The following is a 24463-nucleotide window of genomic DNA, read 5'->3' as shown; positions in this document are numbered from 1 at the left end:
GCTTCAGTGGATGTCAGGGTGCGTCTCCAACTGGTGGGAACCTTGGAGCTTTGATATATATATATATATATATATATATATATATATATATATATATATATATATATATATATATATATATATATATATATATATAAAACATTTCTATGGCAAAATGAAACCCCTCATTTTGTTCCTTTTCAAATTAAATGTATTAAGTGTTACCACTTTATTCCAATCAAGATGACTTCAGGTGTGCCATACTTTTGTCATGAGTAAGACTGTTAGCGTTCTAGTTGTACTTTAGAACACTCTGGGACATTCTGTCATTGGGCTACATCTGGCTGATATTTGGGCTACATTTGGGCTCTTTTGTCTCTGGTGGCCATCTTGGGAGACTGCATATCAGAATTTTTTTAAAGAATTATAAGAGGATTTGAGAAGTCACTCAAAATGTGCCCTAATTTTTCTTTCTTCAGCACTAATCATAATTTCTATGGCAAAATGAACCCCCTCATTTTGTTCCTTTGCAAATTAAATGTTTTAAGTGTTAACACTTTATTCCAATCAAGATGACTTCAGGTGTGCCATACTTTTGTCATAAGTAAGACTGTTAGCGCTCTAGTTGTTCTTTAGAACACTCTGGGACATTCTGTCACTGGGCTATAGTTGGGCGACATCTGGCTGATATTTGGGCTACATTTGTTTTTTTTTTTGTCTCTGGTGGCCATCTTTGGGCTACATTGGGCTACATTTGGTCTCTAACATATATATAGCCCAATGTAGCCCAATATATATTTTTCAAAGTTAATTTTCGTAAAAACCACTGGAGCATATATCTTGAGACATGGCAAAGGCACATCGGGCTACCAGTCCCTACAATTTTGCCAAGTTTTGTGGAAATCCATTCAGCCGTTCGAGCTAAAAGTGAGTCCAACCGCCCTATGGAAAACTCAATGTTAAAAACACGTTTTGGCACCCTCCTTTTTTCTCGGCCCCCGCTTGACGAAACCCCCCCAAACTTTCAGGGGACGCTCAGAAACAAAATGTGCCATTTTCCTGAAAATTTCAGCCAATTCCGTCCATCAACGCCAAAGTTATTCAACATTGAATTTTCAGAAATCCCTATTTAAAAAAATCCTAACTATATATACCTACTGGCGACTGCCAGTAGGTAATATATATATATCTCAAACTCCTTCTTGCGAGAGAGCAGAGGCCACAACAAGGGGAACATCTTGGAAGCACTTTATTGATGTTTGACGGCGAATGCATTTCGGCATATATGTAGCCTTCCTCAGCGCCTAAGTGTCCAGGAGGTAGGCAGCAAGCTCTTGGTAAGTCCTGCCTCCTTTATCTTGCTGGTACAAGCCAGCTCCGCCCCCTGATAGTCCGATCATCTGTGTTAGTTCACGTTGGTTGTGGTGAACTACAGGACCCAGAATCCTTTGATTGGGGATTCCGGTAGAAGGTGCGGGGGTGAAATTAACGCCAAGTGTTTGTGCAGGGAGTGATGCGTGCAATTTAAAACCATATTTTCCTGCTTGTAAGTCTCAACTGAAGCGCCTCCTCGGGTCCCCTCGACCGCTCAAGCCCCAAAGACCAGGTTTCTTTACAGCGGGGGCAGTAGTTACAGTGCACACCGCCCAGCATGAGGTTAATAACCCCACTACCGCCTTCCATCTTCCCGATATCTGCGGCGGGCCCAGACCAACCAGTACCTTGGTTAGCAAACTCAACTGCCACAACAGAGTGACGTCCGGGCCAACTTGAGGAGCATCTTGTAGTACAGGTCTTTCTGACATCATGCGGATACATAGGTATACTCCGTCATACAGGAGAGCTCAGTTGCTTAATCTTTTCCATTCCAGCGGAAGAGTATCAAATAGCTTGTGCTAGAGTGAGAGTCGGGTCTGGTGGCCTAGTGGAAATATGCATCCACTGTAGGGACCTGGTTTTGACCTTGTGGTCGCAGGTTCAAATCCCAGCTAGTAATCTCAGCCTTTCATCCTTCTGAGGTCTATAAAATGAGTACCATTGAGTTGGGTAATAATGAACATTTGTTATTCACCACCAATATATCCTTTGCGGTGAACGTGCTCTTTACAAATACACATATCTGAAAGAAACAGGTTAGTACTGAGACGCCGTCCTTGCGCGCTGACGTCAGTTCTTTTTTCCGCACCAGCAAGCGCAGATCCGGGAAGAGCAGTACTCCAGTCTATTTTTGACTAACGTTTTTAACTCTTTTGATCACTCTTCGAGTCAATCCTCGACTCGCGGTGCCACTAGGGATGCCTGGTTTTAAGACTTGCAAGGACTGTCAACACCTGATGTCGGTGACGGACCCCCACTGTCGGTGCCTTTATTGCCTCGGGCCGACCATGATGACAAATCGTACCCCGACTGCCGGGCCTTGACCTCGAAGGCTAGACGGGAGCGATCCCGTAAGCTGCTCGAGATCCGGCAGTCGGCTCTACGCAGTTCGAGGAGGAAGTCAAGGGACCGGTCGCGGAGCCGCAGTCATCGCCGCTCGACGAGCCACCACCACTCATTGGGCTCCAAGTCCTCAGGTAAGTCGAGGCATTTGAAAAAGAAGTCGAAGAGGCGTCATCGCTCTTCTGACTCCTCCCAACGCTCGCGCAATGCGGCCGGGGGTTCGGGCGACACCGCCCCAGCGGCTACGTCGGAGCCGCAGGCGCTGCGTCAAGCTCCATACCCGCCGGTCCCTGGTCTGCACGCGACGCTGGAGGAGATGAGCGTTTTCCTCACGACCATGAGGTCACGCTACCCTCCGTCGGAAACTGCTGAGGCGCCTTCGGGCCCCGCGGGTCCTACTGGGAGCCCTAGCGGGCCGGCGGCTCCGGCCCCGGCACCGTCGGGTGCTTTGGCGCCATTGGCGACTCCGGTCCCGACGCCGCAGGACTCCGCAGGATCCAGGCCTGGATCCGGGCCGACGCCAGTCGACCTTATGACTCCTCCGCTGGCGCCGACCCCAAGGGTGTCACTCCCGGCGCCGTCCCTGGACGACGTCGACCCCAGTTTCAGCCCCTGTCCGAGTCCGGCGCCGGTGGGTGAGGCCTTCACCTGGCTCCATCATTTTTACCTGATTATCAGGAGATGGATGATGGGGAGGACTGGGAGGGGTCTGAGGACCCTCTGGCACTGCAGTGCCAGTTGAGTCAGGACTGGGCAGAAGAGCTAGGGGAGGTCAGTGGTCTGGACACTTCGCCCGACATTGGATTAGTCTCTCCTCCCTCGGTGGCGTCGGAGGAGGGGGCTGCTTACGGTGTGGTATTGAACAGGGCGGCCAAGGCCTTGGCTCTTGAGCTCCCTGTCGCGGCTGTGAGGTCTAACCTCCTCACTGAGGTGCTCAGACCGCAGGCAAGCTCCTTGGAGCCTCTACTGCCATTTAACAAAGCCCTCACTGACATTCTGCCAGGCACCTGGTCCATGCCCTCCACAGGCCTCCCTGTGGATCGGAACGTGGCCCGACGCCACCGCCCGGCTCAGGGCGACCCTAGTTATCTGTCTGTGCACCCCACCCCCAAGAGCCTTGTCTTCCAGGCCTCTACGTCCCAGACCACATTCCCGACCGCTCCTCCGGATCGGGAATCCGAAAAGTATGATCAAGTTGGGAAGAAACTGTTGTCCTCTCTGAGTTTGGGGCTGCGGTCTGTCAACACCACCTGCCTTTTGGGCCGTTACACCCACTCTCTGTGGGATACGGTTGCGGACGTGCTGCCACATTGTCCGAAGGAGGCCCGGGCAAAGCTCGTCCAAGCCCTGGCGGAAGGGCGGGATGCAGCACGGTACTCAATTAGATGTGGACTTGACACCACGGGCTCGCTGGGTAGGGATATTGCAACGACGGTGGCGGTTCGCCGCCACGCCTGGCTGAGGTCCGCCAACTTTTCGGGGGATGTCCAGGCCACCCTCATGGACATGCCCTTCGATGGCCGTCGCCTTTTTGGCGACAAAGCGGATGGTGTGCTGGAACGTTTCAAAGCCTCCAGGGCTACGGCCAAGTCCTTGGGCCTAGGCCAGAGCCATCAAACTTCCGCTTTTCGCCCCTTTTGTGCCAAGGAAAGGGCGCCCCCACACATCCAGCCAGCCGCAGAACCAGTCTCAACGAGGTCGCGGACGTGGTAACCGCAGTGGCAGGGTCAGTCCACATCCGCTCCCGCAGCATCTGCCTCTAAGCCTTCCTAGTCCGGCATTTCAGGCCCATTCAATGCCAGTGGGGGGCAGAGTTCGTCATCACCTCCTCAACTGGCGCACCATCACGTCGGACAGGTGGGTGCTGCAAATCGTCCGAAGGGGCTACTCCCTCCCCTTCGAGGCGACCCCTCCAGCCATGCCACCGCAGTACCACCGCATGTCGGGGATCACTTGTAACTTCTGCAGGAGGAAGTTATGGACCTCTTGGCCAAGGGGGCCATCGAGCACGTTCCTGGGCCAGAAGTAGGACATGGTTGATATTCCCACTACTTTCTGGTACCCAAGAAAGGCAAAGGAGGCCTACGCCCTATCTTTGACCTACGGAGCGTCAACGGCTTCCTCCGGAAGGAGAAGTTCAAGATGCTGTCTCTGGCTCAGGTCCTAGCTGCCCTGGACCCAGGAGACTGGATGGTAGCGTTGGACTTGCAGGACGCTTATTTCCACATCCCCGTCCTGTCGGCCCACCGGCTCTACCTGCGGTTCACGGTAGGCCACGAGCACTTTCAGTTTACTGTGCTCCCCTTCGGCCTTACCAGCTCCCCTCGAGAATTAACGAAAGTGATGGCAGTGGTCGCAGCTCATCTGCGCAGGTCAGGGGTTTGTCTCCCCTATCTCGACGACTGGTTCTTGAAGGTGGGCTCGCCCCAGACAGTAGTTTCCCACCTCCAGACTACGGCCGACCTCCTGCACTCGCTGGGGTTCTCCATCAACGTGCCAAAGTCACACCTGTGCCCCTCTCAGAGGCTCCTTTTCTTCGGAGCGGTTCTGGACTCAGCGCAGTTTCAGGTTTTTCCCCCGAACAGCGGAATCGGGATATTCAGGCTCTGATTCCCTTTATCCCGAGTTTCGGTCAGGTTGACGCTGCGGCTCCTGGGGCTGATGGCCTCCTGCATCCTTCTGGTGCATCACACCAGGTGGCGGATGCGGGCTCTGCAGTGGGACCTGAAGTTTCAGTGGGCACAGCATCAGGGCAACCTTTCCGACCACGTCCTGATCTCTGAGGGCACTGCGAGTCAGTAGCAGTGGTGGCTCAACAACTGCGATTGGGTCAGCAGCAGATCTCTCTCCCTACCCCAAACGGAGCATGTAGTAGTGACGGATGCGTCCCTCCTGGGATGGGGGGGGGCACCTGGATAGAGGGAGATCAGAGGCCTCTGGTCTTCGGCGGAGTCCCGGCTCCATATCAACCTTCTGGAGCTGCGGGCGATCCGACTTGCACTGAAGGCATTCCTTCCGTCTGTCCGGGGAAGTGTAGTGCAGGTGTTCACGAACAACACCACCGCCATGTAGTACTGCAACAAACGGGGCGGGGTGGGGTCTTGGACCCTTTGCCAGGAGGCTTTGCGCCTCTGGCAATGGCTGGAACACCAGGGCGTCATCCTGGTGGTTCAACCCCACCCCCATGTTCCCTGAAAGCCAGGGCGGACAAACTCAGCCGGCGAATCATGATGGATAACGAATGGCGTCTGAACTCGGACGTGGTGCAAGGTCTTTCTGCAGTGAGGAGAGCCTTGGTTAGATTTATTCGCCACCGATGAGAACGCGCAAGGTCATCAGTTCTGCGCGTTGGAATTTCCAAGGCGGCACTCGCTCGGCGACGCTTTTCGTCGCGAGTGGAGCTGCGGTCTGTTGTACGCCTTTCCTCCTATATCACTTCTGCCCAGAGTGCTGAAGAAGATCAGGCGAGACCGGGCCCAAGTCACCCTTGTGGCTCTCGACTGGGCACAGAGATACTGGTATCCCGAGCTACTCAACATGTCAGTCAATCCCCCGATTCGTCTGCCTCTTCAGGAGGACCTTCTGTCGCAGCAGCAGGGGACGGTCCTCCACCCGAACCTGTCCAGTCTCCACCTATATGCGTGGAGATTGAGCGACAACATTTGAGGCCATTTGACTTGCCTTCCGAAGTTTGCGATGTGATTCTGGCAGCCAGGAGTCCATCCACAAAAACGGTATACACCTGCAGGTGGAACACATTTGTGGCATGGTGCACAGCAAAGGCTGTGGATCCACCCTCTGCCCCCCTTTCAGAGGTTCTCCTCTTCCTACTTTCTCTTGCCCAGCAGGGCTCTGCTCTGGGCACTATCGAGGGCTACCTCTCGGCCATTTCAGCCTTCTTAAGACTTCCTGATCAGCTTTCTCTTTTCAAGTCCCCTATTGTAAATAGATTCTTGAAAGACATCACGCACATGTTCCCTCCTGTTCCCTTCATGATGCCTCAGTGGGACTTGAATCTTGTTCTAACATATCTGATGTGCGCTCCGTTTGAGCCTCTTCATAACTGTTCTCTTCGTCTTCTGACTCTTAAGACTGCATTCCTGGTTGCCATCACCTCTGCCAGGAGAGTGAGTGAGCTCCAGGCTCTATCTTGTAAACCTCCTTTCCTCTGTCCATCCAGACTAGGTTGTTCTAAGGACTCGTCCTCCTTTCCTGCCCAAGGTGGTCAATGCCTTTAATATCGGACAGTCCATCACCTTACCCACCTTCTTTCCGCGTCCGCATCCCTCGAAAGAGGAAGAGAGGCTCCACCGTCTGGACCCAATAAGTGCGCTCTCATTCTATCTGGACCGCACACACCAGTTCCGGGTAAACGACCAGCTCTTTGTTGGTTACGTGGGCGCAAAGAAGGGACGGGCGGTGCACAAGCGGACCATCTCTCGGTGGGTCGTCTTGTACATCAAGGTTTGCTACTCCTTGGCGAAAAAGGAGCCTCCAGTTGGGCTGCACGCCCATTCCACTCAGGCCACGGCAGCTCCTACTGCCCTGGGTCGTGGAGTCCCCTTGCAGGAAATCTGCCAGGCAGCTACGTGGGCCTCGCTGCACACGTTTGCTAGACACTACTGCCTAGACAGCCAAGTCCGGAGAGATGGCTTTTTCGGCAGTTCCGCTCTCCAGGACTTTCTGGTGTGATCTTGGTTCGCAGACCCACCACCGGGGTTGGTATTCCTGGGGTATCTATTCTAAGGTAAGGAATCTAACACTAACCTGTTTCTTTCAGATGCACAAGTTACTTACCTTCGGTAACGATATATCTGTAAGAAACAGTAGTTAGTGTTAGATTCCTTACCACCCCACCAATCCTCCCCGTTCTACGAACCGATATCTAGGGTAAAGGACAGCCCTTTCAGGGCCCTAGTTTCATGGCACCAGTGTCGGTTTCTATCATGCCTGGTGTGGAAAGCTATGTACAGAACTGATGTCAGCGCGCGAGTGCGGCGTCGAAGTACACCGACGACGTCATTCCGGCGATCACGACAGACGCGGAGCCGCAGACGATGCCTAGCGACGCGCTGGGGTACTGCTGATGAAAACTTTCCGGATCCAGTCTGACGCCTGGGGAATACTAACTACTGTTTCTTATAGATATATAGTTACTGAAGGTAAGTAACTTGTTCGGTATGTAAAGATCTTGTGCCAGGGATTTCCAAAGAGAATGACATTATCAACTAAGGTGTGTGTTGGTATTGTTCTTCTTTGATTAACTCTACCCGGAATCCTGAAATTAATCAATACTCTGGGCTTTGAGGTCACACAAGCCAATATATTTGCAGCTTGATAGTAACTAAAATACGAAAATTTGTATTTTTCATAGATGTGTTTGAAATGTACTACATCAAAGAGTGCGTCCTTGTTCAGAAACAGACTGCAATTTTTCTTGTATTCACAGAATTCTTTCTCTAATCACACCATGGCCTTTCTGGTTTCTTTCCTCATTTTTTAGCTGTCTTGATTTTTGTGTCTTTTGTCTTCATCTATTTGACTGATTGTTATCCTTTCACTGAGCCTGTTGAGTCCAGTGAGCTGTTCCTTCTATTGTCACATGGTGCCTTATATTTTATTCTTTTCTCTCTTCACAGTATAACACTGCCTTTACACCCAGATGTTCCAAAGCTATTTGCTGCACTTCCAGAGTTTTACGTGGAAGATGTAGCGGAGTTTTTATTTTTTGTAGTGCAGTAAGTGACAACCTCTTAATTTTATCTAATGTCTATTTCCTTTGTTTGCCAGTGTGACTGTTACAAGTGATTTTACATGTGATCTTCTCTTGCATGTTTGTTATCTTTTTATTTGGTTATGAAATATGGATATATTATAGTGGGCTGTTCATCATCAGACCAAGAGAGTCAAATTCACATCACATTTGCAGGATAGCCACTATAAATACATTCTAATATAGACTTTTAACTGCTGAGTCCTCGCCCTTTGAATATTCCCGAAGGTGTCAAACTAGATCCGGAAGAACTCAAGCAGTTTTCCTGTTTGCTGACAGGTGGCGCCAAGCAGCTTTGCACCTATGTCTCTCCATTCCAGAAGTGAAACTCAGGGCCCTATATAGTTACTACCCATGTGAGCCGACATCAGATCATTTATTTCGCTACCAACAAACACTGATCTGGAGCTACCCCTCGTCTCTTTGAGACCATACTTTAACAAACGTTCTCTCTATTATATCTTTTCAACAGTGTGCAGAAAATGTCACTGTTGCTCAGATATGTATTAATCTTAAACAAATAACAAGACAAGGCATTTGGCAAAACAGGTAATAGTTGGATTAATTAAACGCTGCGGCCGTGAGAGCCTGGACAGAATGCATCTTCTCAAAATCTCTCAATGTACAAAGTTTTGACCATCAATGTATGCAGTTCATGAGGTACAATCAAATTTTTCCACATTCCAAAAGAGCATCTTGGGTATAAATCAAACACGTGCGCATCTGATGGCGCTCTACAGCGGGGAGAGCTAATGTGGACCAGTGTGTGTATGTGTTTCCAGATTTCAGGTGTGAGGAGCACTTGATCAGTACGTGTGGTGTGCATGTTGTGTGCTGATTGGTTGAGTGTACCTATCTACATGTGGTATCTAGCTTTGTGGTATTTCTGGGGAATGTGAGCCTTTGGGCAAACTGGTTTTACTGGGGCCAATTACCTCAGACTTGTTTGTGGTGCAACTATCCATCTGATGAATCGATCAGGGTTTTCCCTGGGTGTGTTTGTGTCTGTAATTTATGGGGTACCCCCACTGTGACCGTTTACTCGATGGGAATGGGTTGCAGGACGACCTACCTGACAACATATCTCGGGGTTGATGTGGAGGTCATCTTGGGTGAATCAGACAGCAGTGATGTGCGTGCATTGGAACTCCTAAGAATTATATAACAGCCACTGGTATCGATTTTAGCAATATCGTGCATACAGTTGGTATCATTATTGCTGATGTCTCGACTGCTGGGCTGGTACAAGTTACGGTATAAATTGATCTTGTATTGACGAGCATATGGGCACAGGCTATAGCATACGTTCATATTTCATATACTGATATTTTCGTTGTCGGGCCTGCATATATCTAGACATTCCTTGACCTTGTATTCACCCATCCCAACATTCCTCCCTCTAGTTGAGTTCATATAGTTACTGGGGATAAGTACAACGGGAAGCACCGATCTTGGCACACGCCCCACCATCCGTAGCGGTCATCAAGTGGAACACGTAAAGATTGCATCACCATATGTTGATCGTTCCCAACAGTTCCCATCTGGTTATTTATAAATAGCTGGAATTGGCTTTTGTTTGCAAGGCGAAGTAGGGTTTAACCCTCTGGCATTTTACTTGAGTCTCTGTGTACAGTCCGAATTCTTCTAGAATGCCCTTGTACTGAGCCCAGCCAAAATATGGGCACAGGCTATGGCATACGTTCATATTTCATATACTGATATTTTCGTTGTCGGGCTGGCATATATCTAGACATCCCTTGACCTTGTATTCACCCATCCCAACATTCCTCCCTCTAGTTGAGTTCATATAGTTACTGGGGATAAGTACAACGGGAAGCACCGATCTTGGCACACGCCCCACCATCCGTAGCGGTCATCAAGTGGAACACATAAAGATTGCATCACCATATGTTGATCGTTCCCAACAGTTCCCATCTGGTTATTTATAAATAGCTGGAATTGGCTTTTGTTTGCAAGGTGAAGTAGGGTTTAACCCTCTGGCATTTTACTTGAGTCTCTGTGTACAGTCCGAATTCTTCTAGAATGCCCTTGTACTGAGCCCAGCCAAAATAATCATCAGTTCTACTCCTTCGAGCCTGATTAAACAAAGTTGTTTTATTCTGTAACGGATGTTAAGACTACTCGGTCAGATCTTCTCCAGCGATGACCAGGGGTGTGTATGGTCATGAGGGCGCAGAGACCCCACCAACCAGGGACGAGCTGGGTGTAGGCAAGATCACTTCATTGCCAGTAGATATCCATCAGCATGGAGGTGCCCAATTGCAGGTTCAGTATGTGCAGTATTGTGCCACAGTTCTCGCTGCTGTCCAACAGAATGATTCCTTTGCCTCTGAAACAGAGTACAATGTAAGCTTCTGTACAATTAAGGGTTGCCCTTCCCCCTCCAACCATGTGTATCTATTGCTCTCGCTATCCCAGATTTCCTGGCATGCGGTGTCTGTGCTAGCATTGGACGCCCTCCCATGAGATTCCTTTCCCCCCGCATGATTGAGATTAGCAGCCTTGCACTGGAATTTCAATAGGGTCCATTGTAGGAAGCTGGGTTTCTATTGCAATAACCCTCACCTCCCCCCTTCACTATATGCCAGACTACTGATGCACTTTGACATAATGTGCCCTGGTTCCCTGCCAATCAGGTACCCAGGGCCTGTGTTCTTTCCCAAAACTGTACCCTGTGCCCTCAATGTGCACCTCTCTGGCCACATGTCAGTCCCTTGTAAAAGGTACCCTGGGTACCAAGAGCACTGTGGCCAGGGAAGGCCTCTAAGGGCTGCGGCACTTGTTGTTCCACACTTCGAGGACCTGTACCTTTACTAACACACTGCCATTGCAAGCTGCATGTTTTGGTGCAGAGAAAAGTGAAGAGTCGACATGGCACACATCCCTGTTTGCCATGCCTACAACCCACTGCCTATGGCATAGATCAGCCACCCCTCTAGCTTGGTGCACTATGCCACTGGTGAGGGTACAGGTGCATGAGCTCTGCTTGTACCTCTACAGTGTCGAAGTCCATTCTTAGACATTGTAAGTGCAGTAAAGCCATAAAGAGTATATGTTTTGAGAGTCTGTCATTACGTACTCAAGAGCACCATAATGCCTTTACTGAATTCTGGGAAGTTTGTATCATCTTAGAGATGCCCCCTGAAAAACAACCAGCCTCCGGTGGGTTCCCTGACTGGTAAACACCAGCCTGCCACAAGGAGACATGTTTCTGGACCCCTGGAGTGGGAGCCTTCGCTCCCTGAGTCCAGAAACCAATACTTTCCTTGGCGGAGGTGTTCACACCTCCCCAGGTCAGGTCAGGAAGAGCCATCTGTGGCAGAGAAGCTTCAAAAACCTTGCTGCCTTTGTAACACATCCCCCAGCCTCTTCTGCTGTCAGGCCCCCTTCCGGTCTCCCTTCTTTTTCGGTGGGAAGTCAGGCGGAAAAAATTAGCACAGCCCAGAAGGTGTGCCCACCTCTGCCTACCCCACCCCTCAGGTGTGTAGGCAAGGTGAAGCCCACTCTTCAGTGCGCACCATCTTACAGATGGCAGGCACTCTCCCATCAGGATTAGCTATTGTGCCCACTCCCCCACGTAGGGTGAGCACACCAAGGGTATAGTTACCCTAAGGTCAGTAGCCCTTTAGCTACTGACCTCGAGACCCCTAAAACATCCTCTAAATACAGTGTTTAGGGGACAGCCCTGAACCAAGAAGACAGATTCCCGCAACCTAAGAAGAAGGACGAAAGAAGACTGCAGAAAAGAACTGATTTGGCCCTACCAGCCTGTCTTCAGTTTCCCGAGATCCTGTGCCAAAAGTCGGCCTCTCCTGCAGCCAGCGACCTCCAGAACCTCTGGGAGGACTGACTGCCTTCAGCAAAGACCTAATCTCCTGTGAACATCAGCTATGTTCAATAGAAACTCCCAGGACAGACTCTGAGCCTGCTGAGGACAAAGAAAACGGACACCTGGAACCACCACTTCACCCAATGCCTAGGGCATGAATCCGGGTGGCCCACCCGTCGCAGGTCCCCAAGCGCTCCAGTTTCCGATTCCACTGTGGCTTCTCCCCTCCAGGACTCCCCAACGTCTCCTTCAGCCTCTGCACGGAGCCTCTTCCCAACCGCAAGTGGCCTGGTAAGGTGAAATCCCGCCTCAAAAGGCCTCCCTGCGCCCTGGAGAAGAGAACCTGAGGTGCACCTACATCCCTGAGCCCACAAATTTACCTGCTGTTGTTTTCTCCCAGAAGTCTTCCTGGACCGAGCCTGCAGCCAAAAACCAAAACTGACAACTCCCATTGAAAACCGGGCACCTGACGCCAAAACGGCACCCTGCACCCAGCCATCCCTGCACCGCTGCGGGTGTACCATGGGTGCCAACTCGGATCCCTCTTTGTCCTGAGCCTAACATCAGGAGCTTTGCTCCCACAACCTTGAGGCCCTCTTGTGAGAAAGTGCCCTCTTTCTGCATGGTATGCACCAACTTTTTGCTGAATTGCAGATGTTATTTGACTGAGTGTACCCGGGGGTCCTGCTAATCAGGTACCCAGGACCTATGTTCCTTACCAAATATTGCATTGAAGCCTAAACCCAATTGGCATCTCTGGCCACAGGGCAGCTCCTGGTAAATGGTACCACAGGTACCCAGGGCACTGTAACCGGAGAAGGCCTCTAAGGGCTGCAGCACTTATTGTGCCACCCTTAGAGGTCCTGTACCCTGACACATCACACACTGCCTTGGCAGGCTGCGTATCTTGGTGCAGAACAAAGTGAAAAGTCGACATGGCACACATGTCCACAAACCACTGCCCTGGCATAGATCAGTCACCCGTCTAGCAAGGTGCACTATGCCAGTGGTGAGGGTACAGGTGCACGACCCCTGTACCACTACAGTGACCAAGTCCATTCTTGGGCATTGTAAGTGCAGTGCTGCCATTAAGAATATATGGTGCTGGGAGTTTGTCATTACGAACTCCACAGCACCATAATGACAATACTGAAAACTGAGAAGTTTGGTATCAAACTTCTCAGCACATTAACCCCACACTGATGCCAGTGTGGGATTTAATGTAAAATGCACAACAGAGGGCATCTTAGAGATGCCCCCTGAAACTCGACCAACTTCTAGTGACCCGACTGGGTGGCTGCTTAGGCTGCCACCAACAGACATGTTTCTGGACCCCTGGGTCGAGAGCCTGCCGCTCTCGGGGGCCTGAAACAGTGCACATCCTAGGACGAGGTGCCAAGCCTCCTCCCCCAGGATGGGCAGGGTTCCGAAGGGGAAGCTTCAGAAGCATGCCGCCTTTGTGAGCCTCCCCAGACCATTTGCTGCTTTCAGCAACTGGTCCTCATTGGTTCTATCCCCCACTTTGGACAGGAGAACCCACGGGAAGAACAAGTGAGGGAAAGAGGTGTGCCCATCTCTGCCAACTCCACCCCTCAGGTGGGGGAGGCGAGGTGAAGCACAACTCTAAGTCCCTGCCATCTTGAGGATGGGGGGACCTAGCCAACCAGGGACTGGCTCCTGCCCCCTCCCACTGGAGGGTCGCACAATAGGGGGTGTTCCCACCCCAGGGAAGAGACACATTGGTCCCTGCCCTTTACCTACCTGTAACCCTGCTAAATCTAGTATTGTATTGTATTGTATTTATTATTTGTATCGCGCAACTGTCACCCTACGGGTATCCTGGCGCCCAAACAGGAAGTAGTCAGTATTAGTATTTAGGGGGCACCCTGAACCTTGCTTCCTGAGATCCAGCCTGACAACAAGAAGAAAAGAAGGACCGAACAGCCATGCAGCCAGCTAACAAGAGAAAGACACCCACTGACTTTTCCCCAGCCCTACCGGCCTGTCTCCCCTCGAACCTGCTCCTGCGAAATCCCGGTGTGTCCTGCAGCCAGCAACCTCAAAAACCCTTGAGGACCTGCCTGCCTTCACTTCCAAATACTGCTTCTCCCGTGAACACCGGATTTGTTCAACTGCAACCTCTGGCAGAAGCCAGAGACCGCGAATCCAGCCCACTCTGCACCCGCCGAACCTGGTCCGAGCCCGAGTGGAAAAACAATACGAGGAGGTCCCCCTGGCGATCCTGACCCGAGATCCGGCGACCCCTGACCTGCCTCAAGCCGACACCTGCAGCCTAAATCCAGAAGGCCCCCCTGACCGCGACCCAAAAAGCACCCCTGCACCCGACACCTCTTGTGTGCTCAAACCAACGGTGCCTAACAAACCCTTAACTTCTCAACTTACCTCACAAAGTGTTGGTCGCACCCAGAAGTCCTTCATCTCCCTGCCTGCAGTGCTTTTGCCAACCGGAGGTTCTCCATTGAAAACAGGGCACCTGACCTCGAGTGCCGCTGAGGGTGCACCTTTGGTGCTATTTTGATCCCCTATTTTCCCTGACCTAAACGCTAGGAGCTTTGCTCCCACAACCCAGTGGCCTGCTTGCCAGCAGCCACCAACCGGAGGCCCTCTATCTCGCATTGGATAACATTGGGCCACAACACTCTGCACTAGGCCGACCTAGTGCCGCTAAGGGTGCAACAACAGTGCCTCACTGACCCTAGGGGACCCCTGAGTCTAACCCCAGAACCTTAACTCCCACAGTCGATTACTTACCTGTGAACCGATAACTTGTTTCTCCACTGTTGGGGGTGTCTTTCATAGATTCACAGGCTTGAATAATTCCCCGTCGTCGAAGTGCGAGTCCCACGGTACATAAAATAGTAGTAAGAGGGGGGCGTGTCAAGATGGCGACGGAGTGAGACGTGTCTTCTAGTCCCTCCGGCGCCGAATTCATTAGCTTTGTGTCAGCATCTCTTCGGGGCCCGTTTCCATCGGCAATTTGCACTGCCTGGGTGACCGCTGCTGCAGGGAGGCATCTGCCGAAGTTTCATCCGCCGCAGCCCTGGTATTCACCGAGCCCCGGGGTCGGACCTGAGGCGAGGGGAGGCCCGAGTGCTAGCGGGGCCGGAGCGACGGAAGGCCGGCACGGAGGAAACGAGATCGGACAGACAGCACACGGCGGAGGCCCCTGACCGGAGCTTGAGGCCCGCATCTCTGAGTCACAGCGCCGGCTGCCCTAGCGTTGCAGTTGAGTCGGGGGGAGTGGCCGCGGACGGACAGCTTCTGGGCCTGCTGCGGAGGAGGTAGCACCGTCTCTCGAGTAGAGAGACCTGAGGCGAGGCGCGGGGTCCGGCCGGCGCCACATCACCCGACACCGAGGCTTTCCGGGCCTGTGGAGGCCGGCTACTCGGAGTGCTCGCCTCTTCACCAGACCTTGGGGTCCGAATACAGAGCGCCTACACTGCATTGTCCTGGCGGCAGTGGGGGCTGCTCTGCAACAGAGTGACCAGAACCGCGCGGAGGTGCGGCGACAAGGCTGCGTCTCCCCCCCTCCTCCCCCCCCCCCCCCCCCTCTGGCCTGGTGCGGAGAGAGCTGCACCGACGCTTCCGTGAAGAGGACCGTGGAGCCGCGCGCCGACTGGACGGCACCAACTACCTGAACCTGTGGAGGCCGACCGTCCGGGGGACCTGAGGAACCACGGAGCTCGACTACAGAGCGCAGCGACCAGGTGCGGTCATAGCAGAAGGGGCGTAAGGTGGCCGAGGGGGACTGTGATCTGCTGGGTCTACCCCCGAAGTGCTGGGAACCCGTGTAGGGCCTCGGACCTTTGACAGGCTTGCCGGACCGGGGAGGCCTGACCTGTGGCCTAGCGCAGATATACCACTTGCGGGACCTTCTTGCCGGGTCGGACCATCTGACGCCCTACTGCCGAAGGCCTACACGTAATCCCTTCAAGACCTGGTGACAGCCGCCTCACCATCAACCTCCTGCCCTGAGTGGTCGCCCTTTGCAGGTATTACTAGGCTGGTGCGGACAAGACCTCCGAGGGTGGCGGACGGAGCCCGGGACCTGACTACTCGAACGGACGGGGGCGTAGAAATGGCCTCCTCCCAGCGGAGAGGAAAGCCTGGTAAGGATGGTCCACCCAAGGGTTCCCAACAGCCGGCGTCCCCTGGGACTAGCGCCTCGCCCAATTCGAAGGACGACGATGCCCCCGCCACCAAGGCATTCATGATGGAGCTTTTCGCCTCAATTAAGGAGGACATTTCGGACCTTCGATCCCAGCTGGCTTCGGACCTCAGTGAGGTGCGGGGAGACGTGGACGGTATAGGGGAGCGGGTGGCCACCCCAGAGGATCATGACCTGAGTGTGGCGAATGATGTGCATCAGTTGCAGCAGGAGGTGATTCGGCTTACGGAGCAGAACCTGGACCTTCAAGCACACACGGAGGACTTGGAGAATCGTTCGCGACGGAACAACATCCGCATACGCTCAGTGCCCTGGGACGGGGAGTCTGGCGATCTACGGGGCTATGTTTTGGCGCTTTTCTTACAGATCCTGGATGATGAAGAACTCCAGGAGATCCGGATGGACAGAGTCCACAGAGTCGGCCTGCCTAGACGTGGAGGAGGCCCTCCACCCGATATCCTGGTGTGCATCCACGACTTTCAATTGAAGGAGCGCATCCTTCGAAAGGCGAGGGAGACTCCGTCGCTGCATTTCCGGGGTCACCACCCACAGTTGTTTCAGGACCTAGCAGCATCGACCCTTCAAAAAAGACGTGAGTTTCGTCCTGTGACCGCCTTCCTAAGGGAGCGAAACATAGCCTACTCTTGGGGTCACCCCTTACGCATCATTTTCCGATGGCAGAATAGACTGGCGCAGATCCGATCGCTACAGGTGGCGAAGGACCTCTTGGGCATTGAGGACACGCCCCCCCCCCCCCCCCCCCCCCCCCCCCCCCGCCGAGAGCAGTGGCTCCCCATCGCGGAGAAGACGGCGGTCCTCCTCATGGCAGAGAGTGGGCGGGGACCCAGAGTGGAGACGGCTTGATCGTGCGACCAGCCTCCAGGAGAGGGGAGCTGCGGTGGCTTCTGTGGCGTCGGCTACGGAGGCGAACTCACAGCATGGCTCCGGGGCGGCCTGAGCCCTGAGATGACAGTCGCTTGGCGCCGGAGGGGCGCGACCTTGCAGGTACTGTGGGTAAATTTGTACTTTTTGGGAAGACACCCCGGTATGGGACCTACGGGCACACCCTATGGTGTCCCGTCCTCGCCCCCTGGAGGACCTCATTGTCCCGTATCTACGGATGTGGTTCCAGACATTGTTCATCTTTGTAATTCGTACTGTTGGTTTTGGGGCTGCGTTGGTGCTCCTTTGGGGGGGGTGGGGGGGGGCAAGGGGTCTGACTGGGTTTGTTGGGGGTTCGAAGTGGGGTGGGGAGGGAAGGGGCAGTGGTGGTGACAGGGGTGTGTGGCTGAGTGGGACTCTGGTACCCGAGCGAATGGTTGCTCTGTGTGTGAGAGAGACGCTGCTGGACTCGAGGTCCCTAGACATGTTCTATTTGGCTGTGGGGTGCTGGGAGGGCCTACTGGGATGCCGTACTGTGTTATCTATGGTTGCTGGACGGAGGGTTGCGGATAGAGAGGGGTGTAAGGTGTCTATAGCCAGTAAGGGTCTGTTGTTTAGTGATGCCTCTTAGTATAGGGACGTGGAATGTCAAAGGGCTGAACTCCCCGCAAAGCGCCAGAAGGTGTTGAAGTATGTGATAGACCACCAGCTAGACATTGTGGGTCTCCAGGAGACTCACCTGGCGCGTAAAGACGAGCTGCGCCTTAAGCATAAACTGTTCCCACTCGTATATAGATCTTCTGCATCCACGAAACATAGGGGGGTGGCTCTTCTCTTTCGTGCAGCCTTGCATTTTCAGCCCTTGGAAGTTCGCAGTGATAGGGAAGGCCGTTGGTTGATGGTGAAAGGTCTTGTCCATGGGAAGCTGTGCACTTTCGTGGTGGTGTATGCCCCCAATGCTGGTCAGAATAGCTTCGTCCAGGGATTGCCGCAAAAAGTAGGAGACTTTGCTGAGGGGCACCTTTTCTTGATGGGGGACTTTAATCTGGTGTGGAGTAGAGAGTTGGATAGCTCCGGTTCCCACAGGGCTGACACAGGCTTGTTCTCTGCTGAAACTCAACGGTTGGTGGGGGAGCTGGGCTCGATAGCTGGCGTTCCATACACCCCTTGTCCCGGGACTACACCTTTTTCTCTCATGTTCATCACTCCTACTAGCGCCTGGACTACATTTTTCTGAGCCAGGCTCTTCGGGGAGATGTCCTTGATTCTAGAATATTTCCGCTATCAGTTTCCGACCATAGCCTGCTCGTGCTCAATCTGCGGTGCTCACCGGCCGGTGATAGGCAGCGGAAGTGGTACTTCCCGGCTTCGGTAGTCAGGGGTGATCTGTCCAATAAGGAGTTGCGGAAGGCCATCAGGGATTTTTTCGTTCTCAACCCGGTGTCTGATACCTCCATCTCCACTACCTGGGACGCCTTCAAGGCGTCAATCAGGGGCACTTGCCTAGCTCTTAGTGCTCGCCTCAATAAGCTGCGACGTCAGGAGCGGGAGGAATTGGAGACGGAGTTGGAGGCACTCGAACAGGCCCATAAACTTAATCCTTCGAGGCTGACCCTTCGTCCATTGACGGCGGTTCGGGGGAAGCTGAGGGCCCACTACAACAACAGGGCGGAATTTACGTGAGATTGTGATGCCTTTCATATTCCCACAGGAATAAGGGGGGGAGACACTTGGCTCGCCAATTGCGGGACAAGACGGAACGGGAGTATGTGGGAGGGATTCGTGACTCGACGGGTGATCTACAGTACCGTGACGAGACCAAGGCTGCCATCTTTGGTCGCTTCTATGCGGAACTCTATGCGGGGGAGCCTCTCAGCGATGGTCAGCGAGAATATTTGCGGGACCTGCCTATACCTCAGGTGTCCAAGGAATGGAACGAGCTACTGGAAGCCCCGATTACTAGTGGCGAGGTGCTTGATGCCATTAAGGAACTGAAACTTCACAAGGCACCGGGTCCGGATGGCTATACCGCTCTTTTTTACAAGACTTTGCCACAGAGGTCTGTGACTTTCTAGTCTCCCTTTTTAATGACATGGCTGACTCCGGCACCTCCACCGGCTCCCTCGCAGAGGCCGTGATCTCGATTTTACCTAAACCAGGGAAGGACCCCGCTCTCTGCTCCTCATTTCGCCCGATAGCCCTTCTCAACATAGACGCCAAGCTCTATTCCTCGATCATTGCACGCAGGTTGCAGGATTTGATGCCAGCAATCATACACCCCAACCAATCTGGGTTCATTAAGGGGCGTCAGACACATGACAACACTAGGCGAGTCGTCCACCTGATAGAGAAGGCTGATAGGTTTCGGATCCCGGCGGTTCTCGTGGGCCTTGATGCTGAAAAAGCTTTCGACCGCGTGAACGGGGGCTTCCTGTTCAATACGCTAGCGGCATTCGGCTTTTCGGACAAATTCATTTCCATGGTGAAGGCGAACTACTGTGGTCCCCGCTCTCGGCTGGTGGTGAACGGCCACCTGTCAACATTATTCCCGCATTCCCGCGGCACCAGGCAGGGCTGCCCTCTCACCCCCCTACTATTTGCTTTGAGCATTGAGCCACTTGCAATTGTGGTGCGGGAGCACGTGGGGATTCAGGGCCTTCCCTTTACCGGGGAGCAGCATAAAATTACGTTGTTTGTGGATGATGTCCTGCTCTCCATCAAGGATCCAGCACAATCTCTACCATGTGTCCGGGAGGTCCTGTTGCGTTTCGAGGAGGTGGCAGGCTTCAAGGTCAATTATGACAAATCCTGCATATTGAACCTTACGCTTTCACCTGCTGAGGTGGAGCGGGTGCGGCCTTTAACTCCGCTGGCCTGGGACTCCAACACACACGATTGGGAAGTTGTTCTCGGCAAACTTCCCACCGTTATTGGCTAGGACTCGCACGGACTTTGAACGATGGAAGCCCAAATACCTATCGTGGTTGGGCAGAATCCATGCCATTAAGATGGTTCTCCTCCCCAAATACCTGTACCTTTTCCAGGCACTCCCTATTCCCCTGGACGGGGACTTCTTTCGACGCCTTAAGACTCAGATACTCCGGTTTGTCTGGCAGGGGGGCCGAGCGCGATTCTCCTTCACGGTTTTGCGGCGACCCCGGGGAGAGGGGGGTGTAGGTCTTCCTGATCTACTTCTGTATTACAAAGCGGCTCAACTAAGAGTGCTGGTGGAATGGTCTCAACAAACATCAGAGAAACACTGGCTGCACATGGACAGGAGTGTCGCGGGCATATCAATTTGGGACCTAGCCTGGAAGCCCAAGAAAGACAGGCCCCTGAACGCCTACATTAGTACCCCGACTAGTACCACTCTGAAGGTCTGGGACTCGCTGGCCGCTGATGACCGCGGGACCACATTTCCCTCCCCGTTCACGTCTCTGCATTTCAATCCGGCTTTTTTGCCGGCGCTGCAGGAGGGCCCTTTTAGGGTGTGGAGGGAAGGCGGTTGCAGAGCTTTGACTCACCTGTTTCACGGCTATGTTCCCCTCTCTTTTGACAATTGCATGAGGGACTATGGTGTCCCGTCGTCGGAACGATATCATCATGCCCAGATGCTTCATTGGGCCACGTCGCCTGATGTCCGCGAGGCGGCTACGAGACCTCCCTCGCCTTTTGAGGCCTTCATACTCTGGACCTCTGCCATGAAAGGAGTCATCTCCTTTCTTTACCAGCTCCTACTTACCTCGGCGGTATCGCCTCGTCCCCGCTACATGGGACAATGGGAGGAGCTCCTGGGGCGGGATATCTCGGACAAGGAATGGTCGGCACTGTGGCGTGATATTGCGGCATATAACCACTCGTTAGACTTGAGGGAGGCCCACCTTAAAACGCTCATGGACTGGTACTTATACCCAGCCAAACTCGATCGCATATTCCCAGCCACCTCTGACAGGTGCTGGAGGGGCTGTGGCCTGCTTGGGGACTTCCTCCATATTTGGTGGGATTGCCCGGTTATTCAACCATACTGGGAGGAGATCCTCTCACATATCAAGGTTATACTTGGCTATCCAGTGGTGGACTCTATGGACCATATTAAATCTGAGGGCTTGAGCTTCTGAGGAGAAGGTTCTAGAGGGTGCTGCAGCCTGATTGGCTAGAATGTGGACTATTATAATGACATGGATATGCTACTAAAGCGAATTCTGTCTCTATACTTTATATGGGCAAATGTTGTTCTATGGTACTTTAAGGTTTTATTTCCTTTAGATATATCTTGATATCTATTTATTTATTTATTTATTTATATATATATATATATATATATATATGTATATATGTATGTATGTACTTTATGTATATATGTTTCTTACTACTATTGTATGTACCGTGGGACTCACACTTCGACGACGGGGACTTATTCAAGCATGTGAATCTATGAAAGACACCAATACTGGAGAACCACAGTTTACAGGTAAGTAACTTTTGTTCTTTCCTTCCATAGGATAATTGACAATGTTCTTCCAAAAAGTTTCTATGTGTGGAGTTTTGAAATCTAAAGATATTCTTTAAAAAAAATAATGCGAATAACCAAAACGTAATTACTCACCTGTTTACAGGAAACGTCCTAGTGCTGAATCTAGGTATCCAGCACTGAGTTAAAAAAGTAACGTAAAAAAGTAACTTGCCTGTAATATACTGAAAAAGCCTATTCATTCCAATGTACTGTATTTGCTAAGTGTTGCAACCTACTGCATTCCCTGTAAATCAAACAAGGTACAATATCTATTGCATTTTCAAACTGTTCTATATCCAGTAACTTATTACTGAAAAGTATGTAATGCTTCCCTGTGCCAGTCTTGCTTGGTTCTAAAAATAAAACAGTATATATTTTTATACAAACACAATTGGCCTAGAGTTCAGTTATTGAGTGTGTGAATTAATTTGCTGACTTTGCTTAACACTGTCCTCTGATACTGCCTAACTGCTCGACCACAAATAGAAAATAAGGTTCTATCTAACTTTAGCCTCTGCCTACCTCTGGGGTCACTTGGACTCTATACACACTATACCTCATTTTGGTGTATTGTAAATAGAGCCAGTTTCCTACAAGCATCCCTTCAGTTTATCGGCCTAGTGCATGAATACCTGAAGTTTGCATAATTAACCATTCTGCAAGATTGCAGAATTATTCTATTCCAAGCCTTTTCTACCACTAACACTGCCACATCAGGTGTTTCCTTTTTCTGGTACAAATGTGTCAATCAGGCCTCAACTATGCCTCCTTTTTTTTTTCTTTGACAATCAATTTTATTGAGTTTTTAATGTGACAACAAACAGCACCATTTAGAGCAACATAGCACAGTAGCTGGGTAGGGGGAAAACACATCGCAATGACATCAAGATCACATAAGGAAATCAAGAAGAACATATCCACGTGCACCTGGGGAGTGGACCATATCACCTCAATCGTCGAGTACTCCACCCCATTTCCCCCACATGCGACGAAACTTCTCGGGGCACCCCCTGGCTACGTATAGGGGGCGCTCCTGTGCTTCACACCAATCCACCCCATGGCGCCAGCGCCTTAAAGTGGGAGAGGCCCCGTCAGGTCTTGTGTTAACGATTCCCAATACCCCTGAATCGCATGAGGCACAGGGTCAGACTGATTTGCATATGGCTATGTCTGAACTGGGGTGGCAGAGTGGGCTAAAGAACGGTGATGGATTAAACCCAGATCTGTTGACTGGGTGTGAGTGCTTGATTGGTTCAGATGCTCCGTCCATCACCACCCCCTTTTGTACCGCTTTTTTCGCCATAAGTTGGCAGGGTATGCTCAGACGCGAGTCCCTTGCTCACTTTGCCACTGGATTCAAGCAAGCCTGACTGAAGACGGCTGTAATGCCAGAAACCGGTCCTAGGAAGCTTGAATCTGGTCCAGGGAAGGCATGGCTTGGCAGTTCAGGCTGGACTGTTCCCATGAGGCACAGGGTCAGACTAATTTGCATATGGCCATGTCTGAACTGGGGTGGCAGAGTGGGCTAAAGAACGGTGATGGATTAAACCCAGATCTGTTGACTGGGTGTGAGTGTTTGATTGGTTCAAATGCTCGGTCCATCACCACCACCTTTTGTACCGCTTAAAGTGGGAGAGGCAGTGTTCAACCAGTGAGCGGCAATGACCCTCTTGGCAACCACCAATGCAGTGTTAAGGAAGAGCTTCCCAGCCCTGGAACCGTCCAGTCCGTCGGTGAGGCCCAGCAGAACACGTATGGGATCAAGTGGTACTTCCCAGCCCAGGACCCCTGTCAGGTCTTGTGTTAACGATTCCCAATACCCCTGAATCGCAGGGCACAGCCACACTATATGTGTGAAGACGGCGCTGTGCTTATTAAAGTTAAAAAAAAAACACAAGCTGAAACACAAGGGATAGAGAGACACAGACTGAAGCACAAGGAAAAGAGAGACACAGGCTGAGGCACAAGGGAAGAGACACAGACTGAGGCACAAGGGAATGAGATACGAATAACAGAAAATGCAGCGATTACAGATGCCAGCCCTGTGTCGGAGTGGCATGTAGCTTAGGGCGGTCCCTCGGGTAGTCTGGTCGAGCCCGCTAGCGCACAGAGGCCTTAATGTAATGATCTATGTGCCTCGTGGTCTGCCTGTGCCAACGGAACCAGAACACGAGAGATGGCCCCCGTCTAACCTGGACTAAACCACGGTGTATGGTACGATAAAAGCCATGAATGAATGAATGAATAGACCCGTCGAGCACACCTCTCCTAAATGTCCCTCTTCAACCCTAAAAGCAGTGGGGAGAAGTACTGTTACTGTAAATGAATGAATGCCGGGCATTTAGATCACAGCTCACTGCTACTTTGAATGAATGAACGAATGATCATTCTGCAAGCTATCCATTGAATGTATAGCAGCACTAATACGAGTTACTGGTGCTTTGAAAAGAAGTATGAATAAATGAATGGCTGAAGGAAGAGACTTGAAAAGCACAGCTCTGGTGAGTGCGCCACTGCAAATATACCGGCACCACTGACAAGTACTGCTACTTTGAATGGATGAATGAATGAATGAATGGAGAGACCTGTACAGCTCAACCAAAGCAAGTATAGGGCACAACTGAGAAGCAATACTATTGAGAATGAATGGATGAATGAATGATTGAAGGGATGTGTGAAGGAACGACTGGCCTACCCCGTTGAAAGTGCAGCAGTATTGCCGAAAATGTTGATACTATGAAAGAATGAAGGATTGCCTGAGTGTAAGAATGAATGAATGTGGCGATTGGTGCAGCGCTGCTCTTCAAACATATTTCTTGCAAGCACAGCTGCATTGCT

At 51.8% G+C, this 24463-nt stretch overlaps 1 protein-coding gene across 4 annotated transcripts in view; it reads left to right on the top strand.

The window, feature by feature from the left end:
- Positions 1-24463, top strand: part of UBE4B (ubiquitination factor E4B) — a 1139522-nt gene that overhangs the window by 668497 nt on the left and 446562 nt on the right. For all 4 annotated transcript variants that reach the window (XM_078642268.1, XM_078642270.1, XM_078642267.1 and 1 more), the window contains one exon: positions 8058-8156. In XM_078642268.1, the coding sequence (XP_078498394.1) occupies positions 8058-8156 (99 nt within the window). The remainder of the gene's footprint in view (positions 1-8057; positions 8157-24463) is intronic.

This window comes from Lissotriton helveticus, chromosome 5_1 (assembly GCF_964261635.1).
Source record: "Lissotriton helveticus chromosome 5_1, aLisHel1.1, whole genome shotgun sequence".
NCBI classification, from domain to species: domain Eukaryota; kingdom Metazoa; phylum Chordata; class Amphibia; order Caudata; family Salamandridae; genus Lissotriton; species Lissotriton helveticus.
The sequence above is the reverse complement of the archived record's forward strand: the minus strand, read 5'-3'. Positions and strand labels throughout refer to the sequence as shown.